Source organism: Wasmannia auropunctata, unplaced genomic scaffold (assembly GCF_000956235.1).
Source record: "Wasmannia auropunctata unplaced genomic scaffold, wasmannia.A_1.0 LD336050.1, whole genome shotgun sequence".
Lineage (NCBI taxonomy): Eukaryota > Metazoa > Arthropoda > Insecta > Hymenoptera > Formicidae > Wasmannia > Wasmannia auropunctata.
Genome location: NW_012026840.1, coordinates 136,963 through 160,461, shown reverse-complemented (window position 1 = coordinate 160,461; position 23,499 = coordinate 136,963). Strand labels below are relative to the sequence as shown.

At 38.9% G+C, this 23,499-nt stretch overlaps 1 protein-coding gene across 2 annotated transcripts in view; it reads left to right on the top strand.

Moving 5' to 3' along the window:
• Positions 1-23,499, top strand: part of LOC105451511 (synapse-associated protein of 47 kDa) — a 68,378-nt gene that overhangs the window by 17,024 nt on the left and 27,855 nt on the right. For both annotated transcript variants that reach the window (XM_011692003.1, XM_011692002.1), the window contains exon 4: positions 2,205-2,326. In XM_011692003.1, coding sequence (XP_011690305.1) covers positions 2,205-2,326 — 122 coding nt within the window. The remainder of the gene's footprint in view (positions 1-2,204; positions 2,327-23,499) is intronic.

Sequence of the window (23,499 nt, the reverse complement as noted above, 5' to 3'; positions counted from 1 at the left end):
TAGAAAATATTAATTAAATCCGTATAGTAAAGTCTATCAAACGTTCTAGTAATACAATATCAAATTCTCTTATTATAATCCGAAATTCTGTTTGGTTTCACCAAAATTCATTCAGCCATATACATCTTGTTGGTACAAACAAACCATTTTTCTCAGTGTGTTTTTAGCAAAATCGTTAAATCTTTCAACAAAATCGTTCTTTCCGTGTTACGTTAGAAATTTTTATACGATCTAAATCATACGAACAAGCAAAAATTTTCAGGTTCGAGATTAAACGTTAAGCGGCCGTCTCGAATAAGATCTCTGCGAATGAAATTAGCGGAGAAACGCGCTCGCGGCATTACAATTTTCCGCGAAACTACCTCCAAAGTGCTCTAGGTTAACGACGGAATCGCAGTTAATATGTTGGTGTGCACGGTGAGGTACGCTATGGCGTGGCAGTTCGAAGCGCCGCGACCGAAGACCAAGACCGGCCGACCTTTTCCACGAGTCGTTAGAGCTATAAGAAAAGGTGAATAGTTTTCTATTTTATATTGAAAGTGTAAATGTCACTGTAACTTACCGTCGACGCGTTAAGCGATCAAACGGCAATCTATTTTCGACGGGGCGCGGTTTAGAGACGTGTAGAGACAAAGTGTGTACTGCGTCGCGCCTGCTCTTTCCGTCGTCGTGCATGATGTAGCGGCGCTTTTCCCGCGGACGTTATTTTATTTTTTATTTCTTGAATGGTGAGGATATATACCCCTCACCGCGGTCCACTTAGTTAATATTCTACCGTTACCCGCGTGTTAGCCGCATGGAGCGTAAAAATGGGATAGATGTACAAGAAAGGCGGCTTCCGCTTTTTTTTTTAACTTTACATATTTCATGCGGTTTTAGTTTCCAAACTACGGATTTAGAAGGAAAAAAGCCGTTATCGCGTTATTTTGTCAAGATTATGTACGTGAAAAGTACGTGTGTATACACGGAAAGAACAATTTTGCTGAATCCAGATCCGAAAATAATTTTTATTCAACAATCAAAATAATTTTGTACGAAAGTCAAAATAATTGCTAGAATATCAAAACGTTTTATGCTTATCAGTTTTAACATTCCAACAAATTATTTTGACGATTCAACAAAAAATTATTTTCAGATCTGTATATATAGCAATATTTTTAGACCTTTCAACAAAATCGTTCTTTCCGTATATGCATGCACACATATACGCGTCTTTTACATCTTTACGACTTTCATTTAATTGTACTACCTGACACGATGTACAATGCTGAACGGCGATTAAAGATAAATGTGCGGATTTCGCAAATCAGAATGCTCTCGCTTCTCCACTGTAACAAATTTACATTGCACGTCAGGAGCATCTGGCGATGGAACATAGCGATGGTTTCACACGGTCTAGTATTATATTTAACGCTAGACATCTCGTAACGTTTAGCTTCTCGGAGAAGCGATTCGCATTGGTCGCTCCTATCGCTATCGCCCATTTCCTTTTCTCATCGGGTCGTGATAAATGGCGAAGTCAGAATTCTTGGCAAAGGAGTCTCGTGAGAAATCTACCTGACGTATCCGGGTTAGAACAAGTCAGCGACGCTGTTTGCACGTTCATCCGGTGCCACGTGATTCTTTGGCTCCTCGGTTAACGTAACAGTATTGCTAGAAGTTTTTTTAATATACATATATGTGATATTTTTTGCTTAATTCTATTCTAACATTTGATATCAATTCTTAAGTGACATACATGTGTCATTCATATCTACGACGTTTTTTTTAAACTTTAAATTTCTATATACAGACAATTCTTCTAGTGATGTCTTCTCACTCTCTAAACTTATATGTATAAAAAAGAAATTGTCTAGTAATTTAAAAAGATTTTAAAAAAGCGACTTGAATATAAATGATGTCATTTAACAGTTAATATCAAGCAGCAATCTCCGATTTTTGTTTCATTTTTCAGTAAGCAGAAAAGAAGCTTAACAAAATTAAGTTAAATTTCTATTTAATTAACAAGAGACAAAAATAATCTTTTTTGTTCGAAAGAAATTTAATTGCAGAACTTAACTCCTGCTTATTTTTATGTAATAGCTACGACCTACTTTAACGGTGTTTCTTTTAACGTTTGAATTAACTGCAGCAAAGAAGGGCGTCAGCCCTCTCTCACGAACGTCGCATTCATTCTCATTTTACCTTTCCTGTTCTGCCACCAGTTTCCACGAAGGCACTGGCTGGTGCGAAGAGTCTCGGCGGGTTCTTGTACAGCGCCGTGAACAAGGCCGGGAAGACCGTGGTGGAGGCCAGTGCGAAGATCAAGAAGACCGTCGAAGAGAATGTGAGTTTTTTTTTCATTGTCACTGTAATCCTGTAAACGTGCCGATCGATTCGGCTTTAATGATCCGCGTCATCCGCCGTCGTCCTGTCGATTTCAATCGGACAGTGAGATATCTTGGAGATTTATTCCAATCTAATCGTATTATATCTTCTAATAAGGGATGCATTAATTAATTACGAATAACATATATATATATATATATATATATATGTTATTCGTAATTAATTAATGCATATACGTCAACTTAATTGAAAAATAATGACGTACGATGCGACGACCTTTGCCGTTTTTTGCTACACTTATTTACGTTAAACCTACGTTCATTTTTAACGAATGTAAATTAATGCGTTTTCGTCATACACTAACTACTTCTGGAACTTGATCGATAAACGTTTTGCTATAGTTTTAATCTTCTACTTTTTTTTTCGTCGACGTAACTACAGAGCTATTTATCCGCGCTCGTTTCGTTACCGTTACGTGCACGGGCAAATTGATAACAGTTTTAATATTCCTGTCGCGTATTATTCGATGTTTTCGCGTTTTGCGTGTGTATCGAAGCATCTGAAATTTTTGCATTGCGCATTTACCGCTCGTGCCGCCCGTACGTGAGTATGGATAAATTCGGAGTAACAGCGAATACTATATATATATAAAGGAGAGAGAGAGAGAGAGAGAAAGAGAGAGAGAGAGAAGCGAACTTATTTTGCAAGCGTTTTTCCTCGGATGCAAGAAAACGTATTTGCGCAAATATTTTCTTTTTCCCTTTCCGCCCTTCGGAAATTCGTGAGCCCCGTGGTAGTTTTTTTTCCCTCCTCCTCCCCCTCCCCTTTCCCTCACTTTTATCGGCACTGCGCTCTGTCGCTGTCGATATCGGCTCGTAGGATTTATTCTTTCGTAATGGTACGGGCTGATACATGTACGCGTATATATATCCAATGCGCGCAACACAATACGACGATATCCCGCGGGAATTCGGTAAACACGTAAACGACAGCACTTCCGGCACGTATATAGCGTGTAATCGCGCGTCGCGCGTATTATACATGCATATTTCGGAAATTAAAGGAGCCCTCCTTCAGTCGCTCGGCAGTCAGCTCTGGCTGCTAGCTGACTTCGCCTCATAAACTCTCTAAACTCGCAATATCCAGGAATTTAATACTCGGCACGCGATGAATTCAATAAAATTCAAGTTGACATCTTGGAATAATAATTTCGGTGAAATTCTCTCTGAAATTGACTTTTCCTGGAAAGGAAAAGCGACGCGCGTGCAACATCTATAACGTATATATCTGCTACTTACTGCAATTTACTTTAAAAATCGACGTGTCAAGTTCTCGTCTTTGTATCGTCTACATTTATCGAACGCCCGCCGTCGCCGACCGTGGAACTCGCATCGATCAGACAGTCCCCCCTCCCCTCCCTCCCCCCCCGCTGTCGTCGCGTTCGTGCATACATTTCGTATATATGCGTTGGGGCAGGAAATGCTGTTGGCATCGACGAACTCTCGTACACGACGCGCGATCATTGAAGGAATACGCGAAATTTATTCCCCGCGTCCGCAGTTCTTTTTCGAGTCGTGCGGGCCGCTGACATCGAGCGAAGTGGTGCGAAGAAACCACTTTCGCGTTTATACTCTGGTTACTGTGAATGGTTATTGGGGAGTTTTTGTTCATCCGTCTCTTCTCCTTGTATTTCTTTTTTTTTTTTTCAAACGGACATGAGTGAATGGATGGACGATGCACGTTTGCGATAGCCCAAAAGTCGGAATGCGAAATATGGGTCGTTAAAGCGCACCGCTGTTCACGCCCGACTCGTCCCGCGATTTCCGCGCGATAGATTTATTTCACGGCGTACGTGAAAGTTTCAGCAAAAATCAACGAATTCTCGCGCCGAGCTGTCAAGCAGACTTCCCGCACTCTTCATAACACGTTGATTCGCGCGCGACAAATTATTATGACTTCTACAGAGAGAGAGAGAGAGAGAGAGAGAGAGAGGGAGGGAGGGAGGGAGACACTAATGAACTGAATTAATAAGCAATTTATTACGAATTATTAGTAATTGATCATCAAAATGACAATACAGTTTGTGTAATTGATGGCTGTAGGTTCAGTTACAATTATCGTGTATAATAGCGGAAATATTTTGGAAATTAATGAAACATCGAAATTCTTGATTGCGAAAGTGTAGTCGCAATAGTTTCTAAATTATGTGGCGACTATAAGGTGGATTAGTGATATCACATAGTTTATTTAATCGAATTTATTTTTTTACCATTTTTATTTGCAGTTTGAATGTAAAAATTAATTACTGGAATTACGAAAGTTAATTAAAAAATGATAATGCTGCAGGTGCACGCGCAGTTTTAAGCATGAATAAATTCTATACGATGTCATTGGCCTACTTTGATTGCATATTTCGAAATTTATTGCGATCAACATTTCCACTAATCAACTAATGTAATCGCGAATTTTCCACTTTAATTAATCTTTTTAGAAAAATATTAATTTAAATATTGCATTCTACACATCGCTTATACATAATTAATATTCTTGAAATGTTAGCGGCCTTCGTTTTAAATTAATATCTTTATATTTATATACACTCGAGAAATAACACAGCTTTGAGTATGAATAATGCGACTTTAATATGAGACGAGGACTGCGTCGAATCAGATCGCAGTTTTCTCGGCTTCCTGCTATAGCCGTTTTCTAGCGGTCACGGCGGTGATTTACCATTGTTGCGACCACTCGCACGTCCTCTGGTACTCACATGCACGTGACATGTAATTTCTCAAGAGACCGCTGCCGTGGTGCACCGCGCGTACGCAGCATCCGTTTGTCCCGCGGTGATCTTCGATTACGGGTCTGCACACCAAGGATATCTAATATCGTCTCCTCAAGCCAATGCATTGATGGTGACAAGTATCAATGTATTGACCTGATTAGACAAGCATCGATGCATCGTTAATATAATAAAACTGCAACAATTTACACAAGGAAGTTGAATTAGGCTGTTTAAAGATGCAAAATTTAGAAAAAAATACGAAGTTTTTTTATTATTTTTTTTTTTAGTCTTCTTTTCTTCTTTCTTTATATAATTTTAAATGTAAGCGCGTGATATTGTCCACCAAAAGTAATGGAATTAATTTAATTGTAACGTTTGTCAATAGTTACTGCGAATAGCAACGTCATAATGGCGACAGTACCGTTAGTAGCTTTAACGATGTATCACCGTGTGCAGGCTTACAATTTTGGTCCTTAGACACCGGCTTTAATTTCAACCATATAAATTTATATTACGCGCAGGTATATGAAGGGAGCATAAATTCTCGCGTATAATAAATTCACTCGATGCTGTTACCAGGTACCGTCGAGCGTGTATTATCGTTGTAACCAGAGTTACAGGTTGGATGTCCGTTGAATAGGTACTATCACGTGACAAGCATCGGCAAACAAAATGCGACCCGGGAACTCGTCGAATGTACAAGCATCGCGTCTCCGCGTTCGGGAATGCGGAATTACTAGTGGGGGGAGGGGGGGAAGGGCGTGTACACCGAAATCGCGTGCGCATGTATATACCTGCTTTTTAGCGTCGTGTCGCTCGCGTGTCGATTGATTATGATCGACGACATTGACGGAAACTTTCGTTTTATCATGAACGTTACAATCGATTCGTTTGTACATTTATTATTTGGCTGAGTTATATCAAATTGACGACTTATTTATGTAAAATCGTTTTATTTTAAAATCGAGTTCGAAGTCAGAGTCTACCAGGTTAAACTTGTGCATTCATTCGCGTTTGCGTTTCGTTTCGTTCTAATTAAATCTAGAAATTTGTCTCTCGGATATTGCAAAATGAACGGATCGTATCACGCTGAGATCTTATAGATCTGTATAGTCTCAAGGGGGAGAAAGAGAGTGATACTGTTATTAATATCTTCCGGAAAAGGCGGGCGATACTCGACCCATTTTCGATTTACACGTTAAAACGGGACAATATTCCGCCTGCTCCTTTATTCGCGCGCACGTTTCGTTGGGTCTTCACAAAAGTCGCGAATGCGTTGAGTTTGTTACTCTTTAGATTTACCGATACTGTTACGGGGAGACAACGGCAGTGACAGGTTCGAAACATATGTTACATGAAGATACGATCACGTCGACACACGTGACAAGATTCTGTGCGCTCGTTCGTTATCTGATCGCGTGCTTCATTATTGAATTACGTAGGCACGAAGCGAGCGATGGTACAGCTCTCGTCGGTTACTCTTGTTGCACAGCGACGTGTTGCAATTTTATTCCCTGGCTGAATAATACGGAGCAATCTGTTCGTAACTTTGCGTTATCAGCTCAGTTTCAAATCAAGTCGAAGACAGATTTATTCGTCGGCATTTTACATTACGTGCACGATTCACGTATTCCGTACTTATTTCTTGTTCTTCGTTTTTGCTTTATCATATACTTCGTGCGAAACAGAAATCTTTCATTGCTCGTTTTGTTATTTTCTCCTATTTCACTTTATTTTTCCTTGAATTAATCCATTTCACATACGTATTCCCATCTCGTGCGAGATATTTTCACGTACACGGAAACAATATTTGTTAAAAATCTGGAAAAATCTATTGAATTTTGTTAGTTCTGTCGCAGTTATAACCAATAACATTTTTTATCACAAAAATTCTATTTTTCGGCCGCGATCGCGAAAATTACAAGTTACGGGATATTGGTGTTCACGTGATATGTACTTTGTACCACGATCCAGTATCGCCTCGCGGGCGTTATCTCATGCCAAATAAACGATAAAATATTTCATCATTTACTTTATCGTTCGCAGACACTGTCTGTTCACATCTTTATTTTTACTGGCAGGGATCTTGGAAACGAGATTTATGCATATCGCGTACATTATCGATCACTATTATTTCCCGGCGACAGCCGCTTCTACCTTATATATCGTGATCAATATCGAAGTAGTGCTTCTTTGTGAAACAGCTTGGCACTTATTGCGTCGCTTTTGGATCGTACAAGTTTAATACGTATCGCAGATACTTAATAACTTTAGCTATGGATTAAATTAATTAATCGTATTGTGTTTTTATTATCGTGTGTACTTCTTGTTAATGTTGCAGACATGCTTTTATCAGACATTATTTAAAATACATGCAGCTATGTGTATTTCATACATGAAATTATAAAATAATCCCTAACAGTTGTAAATATATTAAAATATAAGATTACATTATGATATAATTAATTTTTAAAGTAATTTTTTTTATTTTATACATATGTGTGTAGTATTTAGAACGAAATTTATAATGTTTCTTTTTTAATTAATAGTTACTATTTATTTACTACCTATTACATTCAAATATATATTTTTAAAAATTAATTTATATACCTAATAAAATTATATGTTAATTTATGTCGATTTCATCATACATATTATTACCTTATGATGAGCAATAATATGTGGGAAAGCTCAGCTTATTTGTCCGCGAGAACGTGAAATTATTCAGTTGTGTTATACATTTTACATTAAAATTTATTCATGTATACGCTCTCGAATTTCGATGGTTGGTGATACCAAAGTTTGAACCTCGTAATGAAACAAGTTTGATGATTTCGTAAAACTCACCTTGTCCTCCTTCCTATATGTATATCCGATCACGTAAAACGCATCTGTTTAGTAATCCTCTTTTCCGTGAACTTAGTGGATATTTATAGAGTGACGTAAACCTTACTTTGTTTTATATAATGCATCTCGGGTAAGAATCTTAGGAAACTTGTTAAAAGTAAGAAATTTAGTTTACAATTAATATTTTTATCTCTATTTTTATGTTTTATATAAAGATAAAAACAATTTTTAGAACTAATCTAAAATTTGCTAGAACTAAAATTACGTTATTTATGAAAGTTTTTTTTGTGATTTCAAAAGAGTATAATAATGTAAAATGTCACGAGACGTTATTGTTCTACCCTACAAGCAAACGTATTTCTTTTTATAAACTCTAAGAATATATGTAATTCTGTGGAAAACACTTACGTAACTTTTATCTTATACTTCCAGAACTCGAGAATTAAATTAAAAGTTTTCCGCGCTCGTACAACTATGTCATGACAGGCGGTAACGACTTGTTTCCGTGTATGAATGAATAATTATATGTCTTTCTAAGCGAATTTTTTCTACGAATTTCAAGATATATATATATCTCCATTAGACAATAATCCCAATAAGGAGGACAGTTCGTTCATTTGTCTTACTTAAACGCGTAATTGCCCACTGTTACGTCGTTTATCTCACGATAGTGCATCAAAGGAAAGTGCATCGGAAAATTTGCTGCGGGATTTAACGTTGCGTTCGCCTGTCTGGCGCGACCGCAATCGCCAGCCAACAAGTGGATAAAGCTAGCGGAACTAGACGGCGGCGGCGCGAGAGCGCCAGTAGTGGTCCACCGCGTCTAGTCAGCCGTCGGCGGAGAGTTTCTCGTATTCTTTATCGGATCGCGTAAGTGATTGTTAACCGCACGCGCGCGCGCGCGCGCGCACGTAAAATTTATATACACATATGTGAAATTACGTAATGCATACACGCAAAATTTTGTGCAAACGATCACGTGCTCGCTGACTGACAGGAGGAAGAAGCACGAGCGTGCGCGCGCCCGTGTCAAGTCTTGTCTCGCGAGACCACGCGCGGCGTGCATACACACAGCTGAAGAATAGGGGCAGTTGGTATTGATCCGCAACGCCACCCCCCCTCCCTCCTCCCCCCCTTTGGTTTGAGGGACCCGACTACGGTAACATGGAGCTAAACTCACACCGCCGCCGCCGCCGCTACCACGAGCATCTCGCGGTTTGTGCGACTTCCGCGAAATGCTGGGCGATAAACAGCAAGGCCACTCGTGGCCTTGCAATGACCTCCCTCTTGATTCCTGCCTTCCTCTTCGCGCGAACGGCCGCTTAATCTGATCTAACGACGTGTTTTTTTATTGCGCGCTGTTCGATCGTGCTATTCGAATCTGGCGGCATTTAATTGCTCTGTTGAAGACGATTTCACTAGCTTCTTCAATACAAAATTAATATAATACTCCGTCGCAGTTTTTTTTCCTATACTATACGTCGTTCTTTGACTCATTAAAATGCAGTTATATTAATTTTTTTAATATAAAGTTATTGCACTGAAAATAGATTCACTTTCTACCTCTTGCTGCGTATATAAGAATTTTAAAAAGAATTTTTTACAAATTTCTCAGTGAGACATTTATATTTCACCGTAACATTATTTTATTTATGAAAATTATTTGTTGTTCAAGTAATTTGCCTTTATCAAATATTCCCTGCATGTTCTTGTACTATTCCTGTTGGACGGAATGTAACATGGAATCTACTTCTTTACAATGACGTATGTACCGTCGACACACACCTGTTTAGCCCTGCTGCGAAACGACAGTGACCCTTCTTTCCTTTTTCTTTCTTGCTCTGTCTTCGCTGGTGCAGCACCGCTGCGCGGCTGATGAGAATCGATGGCCCGAGAGCCTTGAACTTTCTTCGCTCACCGTCCTACGCATACGATATCTCACTTCTTCTTCCATGCACTTCCCTATGCCGCGTGTATCGAATGTCGATTCCAGATACCAACGGATTTCGCTAGTGTGTCAACTCAAGGTTGCGTGATGGCTGGATCGGTCGGTTCATTTTATAATAAATGCGGACCGGAATGACCTCAATACACATCATTGCGGATAATGCATAATTCGGATAATGCGTAATGAATTATTCGAGCAGATATTTTAATAGGATGTAAAGATCACATTTAAATCTTGTTCGAAAGCAGAGGAATACATTTTAAATTATGATGAATGTATATCTCAGAGAACATGTATTTTGAGAGTTACTATAACTTTTTCTCTCTCAATTTCTTTTTTCTTGAAACTCCTGCGTCATTCTGTTATTAGCGACAAAACTAACATCGATTTCTAAAAAGATAAAGGAAAAATTAGATATTATTTTTAAATGCTTGTAGTAAGAGATTTCTTGTGTAGAAATCGGACTTTTGTGTGAATTTTATTTTTGTATACTTTGTTCTTTTTTACTTTGACGGAAGTAACAAGAGTAAAATTTTGCTTTGAAAAAAAATCAATACTTGTAGGATGTTTCCATCAAAATTTGCATAACTTGTTAGTGATTATAGTGCTATATTTTCAAACGCTTTGACACGGATGAGGTACCTCTATTTGCAATTCCAGTTATTTGCATACGACGCAACGGAAAAAAACTACAACTTTGATGGTGGCAATGCAACGTTAATCATATACACAGAACAAATTATTTTGTTTGAATTGTAATTTTTACTTGTTTTTTTACTCACAAATTTCATTCCTTAAGCAAGGCACATAGACAAATCGAGAAGAAAGTATTTTTTGTATTTTAGAAAAGTATACTTCACAAGAATATTTTCTCAATGACGTGCGTTAAATTTATCCTAAAAATTAATGAAGATACAAAAATTCTAAGCAAAACTGTCAAACAAAAAATTGATGGTTTTGATCTGACTTCGCGCGCAGAGAGTAGAATAAAAAGCCAAGTTTTAGAGAAACATTTGGAAGTAAAAGTCAACCGTTGAATTATTTTAGTTTTATTTATACGTGGCTTTGTAATGCCGAGAGTAGGCAATTTTTGTCGCATCTGTCAGACGGCATGCTAAATAATAAAATATTGTTGAAAAATTTGCGCGAGCCGCCCGCGGGCTCAAATTGTATAAGACACGCTCGCCACGTTGGTATTGACTAACCGTCGCGACGGTTTAGGCATGCTCGAGCATTCTTTTTCTAAATTTGAAAGGAGTTTGCGGGTATCAAATTTTCAGGTGTCGTGCGTTATTTATTCGACGACGAATGTCAGAGTGTCAAAGGTGACTTGCCGTTATAAGTAGTGATGAACGAATACACTGGAAAAATATTATACATTCCTCCCTAATATTTGGAGATAATCGAGAAATGCTTTTATTATCATTAAGATTATTATCTAGTTTCGTTGCGGATACATTGTGTATGAATTCACGCAGATAACACTTTTAGCATTCGCCCCCGCAGCATCATTCATTATGCATTATGGAGGGTATCGATAATTAAATGTTTCATTATCATAACAAATGACGGACGCGAACAACCTGGTACCCTCGTTGAATACGTAAGCGAGCTTAAGGGCTCAACCATCGTGACGCCTAGAGCAGAAAAATAAATTGCCATATGCGTGCAATTAATTTAGCTCGAAGCGGAAAATACGCGAATCGCGAATTGCCGTATTCAATTCGAATGCGATAGTGACGCAACCTTAATTTAATCCGACAACAATTAAAATGTGGAAGTTCAATATGCAGCTGCCTACGCGGTATTTATATCATTATACGTATATTATATACATAACCGTAGCAAATTAATTGCCATTTAATCGGCTATCGAGCTCACGAGCGCAATAATACGTAATTCGCAATCGAAATTCGACACCGTGCGCGTAAAGTCCCTCATTGAATTCTAGCGATAATACCGCGCCGCAATTTCTCAAACTTCGAGGGTTAAGATGTCGTCGCATTAAATTGCGCACTTTCTGTTAACGTATTCGAGATATTTTATGACTCGATAATCCGAGGATCGTTACGTTCGTAGAAATCCACTTTTGATATATGTTTGACAACAGGATGAACACGAGAACGTAACGTGGCGTTGAATTTTCTATCCAATTTGTATAACGCAATACTTTAAAAAAAAATTGTCCACCTAATTTGTGTAATGCAATATTTAAAAGAAAAAATAATCCGATCTGAGTCACAATTCGTATTCTATACTCCAGAGTCTACGAAGCAATATTGAATTTAAAAGGCAGATGCTAAGGCGTGCTCTGTTGTCCAGAAATCGAATTTTATGGAGCGCGGAAGAATTTTTATTCGACGCGCCGCGATATTGAATGGGCATTGAAAATGCGTAGGATGATACTTCTTACGGAGATTCGTAAGGAGCTGCTACGTGAGTTTGCGATTCGGTTTACTGAAATATCAACGTGAAAGTCGAAGCGCCCAGGCTTCTATGAAAGGTGCGCGTGGGAATACGTAATGCCCTTCGCAGCTGCGAGGCTGCAATCGATCCCCTGTTAATCGAGATCGAAAGTTTTCTCATTTTCCTGCATCAGGCGCACGCGACGGATGCGAATCGGGATATCGTTCCCGCTCTAAATCGGGTTCAATTATCTCATTCCTGTTCCCGCCGCGTCACGTCGGGAGAAGATGCACTGTCCCGTAGATTTAACGGCGGAATCCTTACACAAGCCAGGTAAATCGTGGGATCAGTGCCGATAAACTTGTTTGCAAGACTTTTCCTTCTGTAAAACTCCTTCGTTATCCGTTTGATCGCAGAAGAAATTAGTCGGAATATTTTCTCTATTTTATGAATATTTATCTCTTTATTATAAGGGCCATTTAATTTATAAAATATATATAATTGTTTTTATTTTAAAGTTTAAGAAAAATATAAATTAAATTGAAAAATATAATTTGTGGCGATAAAATGAATTTTCGAGAGAATCCCGTGGGCATCGGCAAGAAACTTCGTTTCCTGGAAATAGTATTTCATAATATTTCAGTGATTTCTCAGCGCTAGAATGAAAGCGAAAGTAAATTACTTGGCCGTCGTAATCTTACAAAATCATGTCGCGACGCAACTTTCTTGTCAACCCCTTTAACGGCAGGCATCGTCAACAAGACAGGCATTTTCCTTTTTATTATCGTTTCGCATTTTCCAGCTCGTTTCTCAGCCCCGCGCTGGATTTTTTTCGTTGAAATTTAATGTCTGTGAGCAATATTTACTGCAAGGATTAATGCCTGTGTTTAATTATTTATGTAGCTTTTTTACATCTCGTATTAACCCAAGTATTATAGAATTGTTAAACGTACGTTGTCTAGATCTTTAATATAGTTTGCGTTTGAATTGTGTATAAATTAAGTGGACCTGCCTGTACGATTAATGCAATCAATCTTGAAACTAGAGAACAAAAATATCTTTTTAGATTTCATTTTAAAAAATACCGTAAAATTCGCGTGAAAATTTTCCAATTTTTGCGATAGCCGATGAAATTTCTATTTTAATCACTGCGATAATTAAAACGAGTTGCACGAGAAGATGATCTTCATGATACAACTACGTTAGCCAAATTCCGTTAATTCGATCATTATAACATCTGTCAATTGCAGATCGAGGCAAAAGTGCTTTAGCGTAGGCGATAGCGTAATCAAATTTTATATATCGGAGCTTTTATGTCAAATAAAATCGATAATCTGCAAGCTGAAAGATACCAACCCGACAGGTAGTTCTTTCGAAAGGTCAACTCGTTGACAATTTGCATTTGCAAACTCGTTTTACTTTTCGCGAATCTCTGTCCCTTCCCGCTCTTCACACGTGCGGAATAATGTCACTTTAAGCGCGGAGCCGCGCGAGAGTCGAGGAATTTGATTGCGTCTACGAATATTTGATGAATAATTTATAAAGCTTGCGCACTCGCAGATGTTCACCGAGGGCAGTATGTAACGCGAAAACGCGAAACGTGTTTTTTTTTTCCCCCAAAAATATTTGCGTCGTTGATTGGAAACGATTTCTCGACACAAATGGAATGTAATTACTTCAACTCGATACATCGCGCCTCCTCCGCATTTGTTGCTCGGCTTGATTTCCCGGTTGAATTACCGCGAATTTCCGTGAATTTTCGCGAATTTGTATTCTATAAAACGATCATCGAATTTTTCTCTAATTAAATTTACATCAGCGGGATTGTACGGCAGAATTGCTCGTCTTCATTTTTTTTATTTTTTTTTTATTTTAACGTACTGTAGACTGCCGATATCTCATGACGCAAATCGTAATCGACGGAACCTTTCTCGCCGATTGGCTCTCGCTCGTCAAATCCATATCGATTCTTTCGCGCGGTGCAAAGTCAAAACTGTTGCTGTCCATTACATCCGTGTGTTCCAATAAACTGCCGCCGTTCTTTCTCCATTACCGCCTTGTGGCGCCGAGTTATCCCCGTGTCGAGGCAAATGTAACCGCGTCCCAGTTTGTGCCCGTCGCCTGTGTATAACTTGGTTTTACGGACTGTATAAAGGTATCTTTCTCTCTCTCTCTTTCTCTGTACCGCGTGTGGGTACCTTTCTGCATGTCCATCAGCGGTGCGCTGTGACAGGTATCTCGTAAGGGGAGAACGGTTGCGGTTCGCAACTGCGCTGCTGGCTTTCCGCGCGCAGCCTTGAACTTGAACGCGCGCCCGCAAGACGCTCCTTCACGAGCGCGCTCGCGCCTTCGGTCACTTTTATTGCGTCGCACTTTACATTAATTAAACTGCGACCAACTCGCTCGGATCAAACTTGCTGAGATGTGAATTTTGTCCGCGCGCGACTGGAATCCGCGGTATGCAGGAACGAGCTAGTGTATCGAAGTCGCGATACGTTTCCTTGGGTTATCGCGGGGAATGCGTGCTTGATATTAAATAAGTGAAACTATTAATGAAACTATTATTAGAGAATGGATAAACCTAGCTATAACTGTGATACCTGTATATACGTTGCGAACAGGCAAATTATAATTACTAATTGTCGTTATATATAACATGACAAAATTTAATTTATTCCAAACTGCAGAAATTGAACGCGAATATTATCTGTGGAAATCCATGCGAATGACATTTGAGTGAAATTCATATGTCACAATATGTATCATCGAGAGTCACTCCAATTTTTTACTTTAAATTTTCACGACACATCTTCGATTTACATTTGCCTGTAATATAAACTGGGGTATGCATTATTAATCAATACATAGTTTCTATTGATCTGCCGAGTCAACAGAACGCGATAACAGAGAATACGTGGTTGTATCGTTTGTATTTGTTCGCGGCGATGATGCTTCGGCCGCAACTGATTATTGCAGTCCAGATAGCCGTCCTGATAGACGAATAACACGAGATCTTAGTTGCATATGCGGATATCGAATCGCGCGTTTTATTACCGTTTGAAATTCTCATCGTTTTATTTATTAAAAAAAACATCGAGAAATTAGAATTTATTGTTTTTCGATTTTTTCCCATTTTCTTCCAATATATATTTTTTTACATATTCGAATTCTATATATATATATATATATGTATATATATATCATGTGTTTGTTATTATGAAGTAAATTTCCAAAAAATTGCGTGAGAATACGCCTTCCTACACGCGAGACGAATCGCGTTATGCATTTGCGCTGTAAATTTGAACAGGTCGGTCAGCCTAAACAAGGACTTAACTAACAACGGGCGAACATGTCTCGTCATCAAGAATATCCAAATTTAACTTTGACCGCAAATAGCGACGACCATTAGAGTTGCCGTACGCTGTCGGGAATTTGCTTGAGCGCAGGGACCGAGCGTGTAGTTTTAATGACATTAAGGCGAGATCGTGTCTGTCCCGCGAGAGATAATGGAGTAACGCACGCGTTACATTCGCGTTTTGCACTTCGTCTCCTTCCATTATACGTACGGACAATCGGAAATGACCTGCGTTTGATAAAATTTGAAATCTCATCAAAATGGAATTGTGCGTTTTCTCAAATATAACTTGTTTCGTTTCTCACACAATGTTTAATTTAACTGCTTGGTTTTTCGTCTCGAAGTTCTCTGAAACTACTGTGAAATTTTAATCGAGAGTTAACGATTATTGTCGTTAAAAATTAAGTTGAATCCACGCGAATTCCCGCCGTGAAGATGAAGTGGAAGTCAATTCCACTGTCTGTTGAAATACGTCAATGGGACTATCATATTCCCCGTGGGATCCTCTCTAAGGTCGAATGGTAATTTCTACCCGTTTGTCACGAGTGTGGGGCTAATTGCTCGACATCTATAATAACTGTAGTAATAAATGTCTCTGTATCCGTATGAAACTTGGGAAACAGTTTATTCGCAGACAGGTAAAACGGTAGGTTACGCGCGCAGATGCAAAGGATCTCGCGTTGTCGTCTTATCTCGCCAATCGAAAGGCTTAAGTCATGTCTGTGTAAAAAAAAAAAGGCAGAATTCAAGCCATGTGGGAACAAAGAGGAATCAGAAACGAGGCCGCGCAAACATAGCGAGTATCGACCGCCGCGTAGGACACCCATTCGACCTACGCGAGGCGCCAACGGGGTAGGTCGATCGGGGGTGGAGATACTCAGGGTATACTTAATACATTTTTTACGAATGTTGAAAATTATCCGATTACTTGCCGCTATCATATAGATTTGTGCGGGAGTTATACTTAGCGCTTATTAATATTCGTGTGTGGAGTAATAAACGCTATTGCGGTTCAATTCGCAAGGAGATGATTGATTATGATACTCGAAAGTGGATCGTCATCGATCGTTATCGATATTTGCACAAAGAGGATCAATTACTTTCATTATAACTATATACGAAGAATATTGATTGCTATCAGCACTTGCGTGAAAAGTGTGCTCGCTATTTTATCAGTATACAGGCGATATTGTATCCATCGTCAATATTCGTTTAAAAAATACCATCACCGATTTTTACACGTGCAATCATAATCGTCTGATCGGCAAACGGGATATACGCGACATTATTGACACGTGCCATTCGGTGGATCATAGATACACATAACGTCACACGCAAGCCCTTTGCTGGTGGCGCTCGTATATCCGATTGATCTATTATGCAAATGCACGAGGACTTTACTTGGACCTGCTCTTCCAGTGCGATTCGACCTCTGCCATACGTCCGGTAATACAAGACTTGATAACGGGATCGTTTACCTCATCTGATTACACGTAAGTTGTCGCCCGTAATCTACCCGGTCGCTAGATAGGCAGATCGATTGCGATTAATAGTCACGTGTGGACCACATCGAAATTTAACGTTTCGAGAACGTGGAAAATTTACATGAATACGCATCTGCTTCCCACATCGATTGCACTGTATTTTTGATTAATGAAACCACGTTGTAGTCTCCACCGAGGAGAATGGTTCAACGGGACGACAGTGAAAAATGGGCAGTTCCGAGCGCGTAACAAAGTGATCTCCGCGGAATGATTTCTACAAGCGGAGGATGTTTTATCTCACGAGCGAGAATACACACGAGGAGATTCGAGAGGGGGGGAGGAGGAGGAGGGAGTTAAATTTTCTTGTCGACGTTCACTCTTTCAAGTTAATGAATACTCCTTGCGATTACTTCAGCAGCGCGTTTACCAGATGCGTGCCAGCGATTACCAGCTAGTAACGTCTTCTTTATGAAAGTATACTTTTTTTTTTTTACTCTCCCGTTTGTTAGAGGATCGTCTGTACGGCGCGGCGCGGCGTAAAAAACTATACATCCTTGTCTCGTACCCATTGTGTTACATCACTTTTAATAAGGTAACGTCATAGAAACTCGATCGAGAATATAAATCAGCTACTTAATACCGCGCTGATGAATTCCATTTCGCGCGATATGAAGGTGCCCGCTTTCCGCATGCTCCGTAATGGAAAGGTAATAAACATCCGGTGTTGACGCTTGGAGCACATGACGGATGTAACGGCAGGAGAACATCTTAAATTTTGCGAAAATGTCGTTTAATCATGTTCCGCGCTGCTGTACTAAAAGTCGAGCCTTCGATTAATATTTTGCAGATTTACGCTCGAATTAATTGATCCCGGCCTAGTTCAGCGACGAAAATCGTTTGCAGTTTTACGCGAAAGTTTCGTTGGAAATCGAGAATATCACGCTTGCTCGTCGAATCATAAGTTTAGTTTATATACAGACGTAATTCTGGACTCAGTAAATACGATATCATTTGCAGTATATATGTTACTATCTTGAAGGTTACATCTCGAGCGTATTGGATGTTAGTAATAAGTTTGATGGATTTAGAATTGAATTATAAGAACTATATATAGATAGCAACATATATGAATATATCATGTGAATACATCTGTTATATGGATACTAAATTTATCGACATAACATAACATTTTTCTTAATTAAAATTGGTAAACAACTTACTATACTATAATAGATAAATTATGTATATATAATTTGGGGGGAGGACTATTTTTAATATTAATATCTTAATATATCTTAATTTTGCTCATAATAAAATAAAATTTTATAGAAATAAAAAGAAAATAAAAATTGGTTTAATTAAAAAATCAAGCTAGAATTTTTTTTTAAAGAAAATCCTCAAAGTGCTGATATATTAATATTTGTGGATAGTATTATAAGAAAAATTTATTCCTACACCTTTGTGAAAAGAAAAAGTATGTCTCTAATACTTGACAGGTAATAATCTACGCATTCTACGCTGTTTATTCCGCCGTCCGTTTAAACCACGATACTATCACTGCACTCTCCATACAGCCCATACAGCTCTCTTGCAGCTCACTTCGTGATTGTGTACCGTCCTGAAAAATAAAACAACTCGCGATAGCGATCGTGGTCTCCGCGAATTTTACGGTCGTGTATACGTGGCGCACTTTCGAGTACCTATACGCTCGCCCCGTGTCGGTTGCACAACGCCAAATAGCGGACGCGTGCGTTGAAAATAACTGCGTGATTTACAGTCTACTCGCTCGCAATTCCCTCCTACACCGTCACGGTGCACCGCCTATAATTACTCGCGTAATTATCGCGGGTCCACGTGCGGCATAATGTATGTGTGGCGCCGGTGGGCGCCAAGCTCGCGCGTAGGGCACGTACAATTCTAATCTGCTGCTCTGGGGCTTGCGGGATGATCCGAAGGGCTTTCGGAAGATGATACGCGGAAAGAGCGCGACGAATGGCCACCTTGGCCGAGGGGTGCTTAACGCGGCCCCGCATTTTGACGAGGGTGCATGTTACCGTGGGCGGGTAAGAGGGAGATTAAGGGAGGTTGGCCATGACGTCACGCAGTTGCAATCATCTGGGTCAGGACAGAGTCTGACCTACTTGGGTGTCGCCCCCCCCCCCCTCCTCGACAGAACCCACGTGCATACGTACGCAACCTTTGCATGCCACGCGGACGTTTTTTCGCTGCGATCCTCTATCGACGCGCCCGAAATCTCCTCGTCTTGTTTGCAACCACAAAATTCCTTCGGTAATTCCACAATAAACGTATTATGCGTATGTTCACAAGAAAATGATTCAGTATAGCTCCGAAAAGACGTCCGAAAATTTTTAGCATGTATTATATCCACTATTTCAAAAGTCTGTTTTTTTTAATTTTAATTGTTAAAAAGGAAAGTAGAGGTAGAAGATATTTAAGTGTCCTTTGGACAATAATTTGGAAATTAGTTATTCAATTTACGAGAAGCAAAAACGACTCGTTTGAAGTGCTGGCAATTCAAATGTACGTTTACATCGCGTCGTAAATTAATCTTCGTGTTAGGGGAAGAGAGTGAAAATAATATTTTTGAATACGTGCCAAAATTTTTAACGAACTCTTGCACTCCTTCGCGATCACGTCGCGCTGCGGGACCATTGAGTGCAAAAGAGACCGTGTCATGTCGTCGTCGATTCATCGATCTCGTGCTATAATACGACAACGTAATCTAATCGCGGCAGCGCCGCCAGCAATTCAGCCAACTTTCATAATAGCACAAGCATCGATTTGCCCGCACCACGCTTTGATGTTATCCCGCGAGAGACACAAATTATTTTTCCGTCTCGCGTGTCGCGTCTTTTCGCCTTCTCTCTTTTCCCGCTTTTCCTTTGATTGAAAGCGCCCGTCAGTGGCGTATCCTTTTTACGGCGCAACCATTTATTTAAAAAATCCACGTTTGACAATTTGATCTCGATGGGACGTTTAACACGTTTCTACACTGAGAGAAAAGATATACTAATGGTAACAAAAACAGAGAATTATTCACAAAAGTCAAGTTTTATTCTAAAATTTTATTAAAATAGCAAAATATATAATTAAATAAGCAAAATTTGGTATAATTTTTGATTTAACAACACAATTTTATTTAGTTACTCACCTTTTGTACACAGTAATATAAAATTGGGTTGCTATTACAAAATAAGTTTTCTTTTAGTAAGTTCAACAAAATAATTGTAATTATTTTGGTAATTTTATTCAATAAATTCAACGAATTAATATCGACGTGTTAGTTTAGTTGGTCACATATCACATAGTTTTGGTATCAGTAACAAAATTTTGGTTGTTCATACTAAACTTTTCTCTCAGTGTAACGTCGCAGTGAGCAGTGATTGCTATAATACGTGAGATAAAATTTTATCGTCTTAACAACTTAATATAATATTTGAATTATAATGTTTTAATATAAATTTATATAGGTTTTCACAATAAATTAGAAAAATGTATAAATTCAACATATATTTGAGACCATCTAATTAGATGCCTTTTTTGTACGTTAGCGTTCGAGAATTGGTTGCAAAATATTTGATTTCGCCACACCCCACGCCATTAATGTATTAAAACGCGACGAATACTGGAGCGTCCGACTCTTTCCTGGCCACACATTGTGCAGTTGAAGAGCGGAATCGATCGCTGTCGCGAAAACGTTACCGCCGGTCCTTTTTTTCCTATACCTTCTGCGCAGAATATGGAATAACATCGAGTAACATCCTTGTGCCCGGTTATAAAACTCGCGAACTCAAGTGTTATCTCTATCACAAAAGTGCCACCGCCGCCGGGAGAACTGCAGTTTCTCTTTCATCTCTTCCTCACGATAAAATCGCTATCGCGGTTCACTTTTGCACTCTTTGCTTACGCTCGGAATAATCCGACCTTTACACAAAAGGGAGAGAGAAAGAGAGAGAAAGAGAGTCGCCTGTGCGATTTTCCGACACGACTCGAGGAAACACCTTGGAGCTCGCGGCGTAACGCAAAGGTCACGGTTATTGCGACCGTTCGAGAGAGCAACGGTACGCCGGTAGACTGAAGCTGGTGTTTTCAGAAGTTTCTCACTATGCTGCCGCGTTAAAGAATTTAACGAGCTGCACCTCGGCTCTCTTTGCGTGACTGCTATCGGGCACTAATTAAAACCGCGAAAGAAATCTCGGAAAGCTTCCGCGCGGACCTCTTTACCTCACCGCCCGTAATTTTCCGTTCGTGCGGAGTGCTTTCGCGAAAGCGGCACCTCTCCGACGATTTTATCCGGCGCCACCAAGTCCTCGATCTACTACGAGATAGATCATGTCAATAGTACTTAATGGAAATGTGACGTGGTAGTGAATAAGCACGCATGGCTGGCGACGTCTCTTATGCGGGGGATGACGCAGCCCCGCCGAGTGTATAGGTATTCGCCGCGACTGTATCACCTTGTATAAGAGTAATCGCGTTTTATTAAACGCTCTCGCGTTACGTTAAATTAGTGCCCGCATGAGCCCCGAGAGTGTACGGATTTTCCGCGAGAGAGTTTTTCTCCTCTGGATTTTTACCATCCGTCTGTTTTTATTTCACTATTTTTCTTTCAATAGGAAAATATTTCGTTTTGTTTGCGCAGTTGTGAGAATTTATTATGCGGATGAGGGCTATGCCGGTGGCATGTAATAAAGGAGTTGAACGGCTCCTTTTTCTTTCAGTGAAAATAAAACGTCTGTCTCGCTACTAGTTTGCATTAATTCAAGCATGCACCGAGAGGGGCTCCTCTCGTATTCTTCGTGTTTCCTGTTTATCGGAAATTTTCTCGTGAATAAAAGGAAATTGATAACATTCCACAAATTACTTTATACAATATTATTTCCTGCATGCGAATTAAATCCAAATTTTTTTAATCCCAAATTTTTATCCGCGAAAGGTCAGCTATTTTTTTTTTACATGCATTCAATGTCAGAAACGTAACAAGCTAATTTGTATTCGCGTCCTATTTACTTGATTCTAATTTTGAAAATTATTGCGGTAATTTAACGGTCTTTAACGAACGTGTGCAGTTCTGTGGAAAGCTACTTATCTAGAAGATTAATCATTTTGAGAGCGTTCTACTCAAACATACATAGTCTCGGAGTTGGCAAGCGCAAAACAGCGAATGAAATTTCGTTTTTATTGATTTCCGACAAATCCTGGATATTTGATAAAGAATCACAGTGTTTCAACACACGTCGATGCCATCTTCATTGTTACATTTATGTTTAGACGTCATATTCTAGTAATTATTGGCTACACGGTGCATATTGCATGTTAATCTACAATTGAATGGGAATGCAATTTGGGATTGTAAGCGGTTCGTAAACCGTTTGTAATAGCTATTTGAGACTTTGTGATATATTTACTAGAAACAAGTATCTGTACAATTTTTATAAAAAATTATTAATTTTGACGAAACACAAATCTTGTAAATAAAACAAAATTTATTTTATTCGAAAGTTTTCGCCTGTTAATAATTCGAAATAAAATAATAACTCGGAAAAGTTAACAAGTATAAATTACTTATATATGTTCTTAAAAAATATCGCAATTTTTACAGAATTTATGATCCTCGTTAGATAAAAATTCTTTTTTAATATATTTTTTAAATATATACACATTTTATATACTTAATATTTTATATATAAAATGTGTGTATTGTATGTAAATTTTAAGAACCATAATGGTTTATAGAAAAAGTCAGTTCTTATATTCGTAGAAATTGCATTTTATATATTTTTTTGCTCATGATTTTAATTCTCCACAGTTCGCTTTTGTCTTTTTTTCCTTCAACCGTACACTTTAAACCGTACTTGCGTTTTTGCAAATCCGAGATTAACCTTTAGCATTGTAGTCAAATAAAGCTGTTTAATGTACAATGGACCAGCGATTTACGTTTCCATGAGCGATAAGTAGGATATATGAGAAACATCTCGCGGCTGATTATATCAAATATAAATTATCACGTTTTATCGTGGCAAGCGCATAAATTAAACTTTTATATTTTTCATTTGCGTCCAAAGAAAAAACACATTTCAAAAGTCCAAAAGTCAGGTCTCGACTCGACGTGGTTGAGTTCACAGGGGAATAAAATCGGAGAGAGATGAAACGGAAATAGTTATAGTAACAAGTCTAGACGAAACTTTCACTGAAAATCGCGAGAGATGGATGTTTTCTTGTTAACTGCCTTTTGTACACCGTGTATGTAAAGCTTGAAGCGCCGAGTGTGTTTTGTACGCTTATTGGAGGAGTTTGGAATCAGTTGTAACTGGAGACAAATGTAATG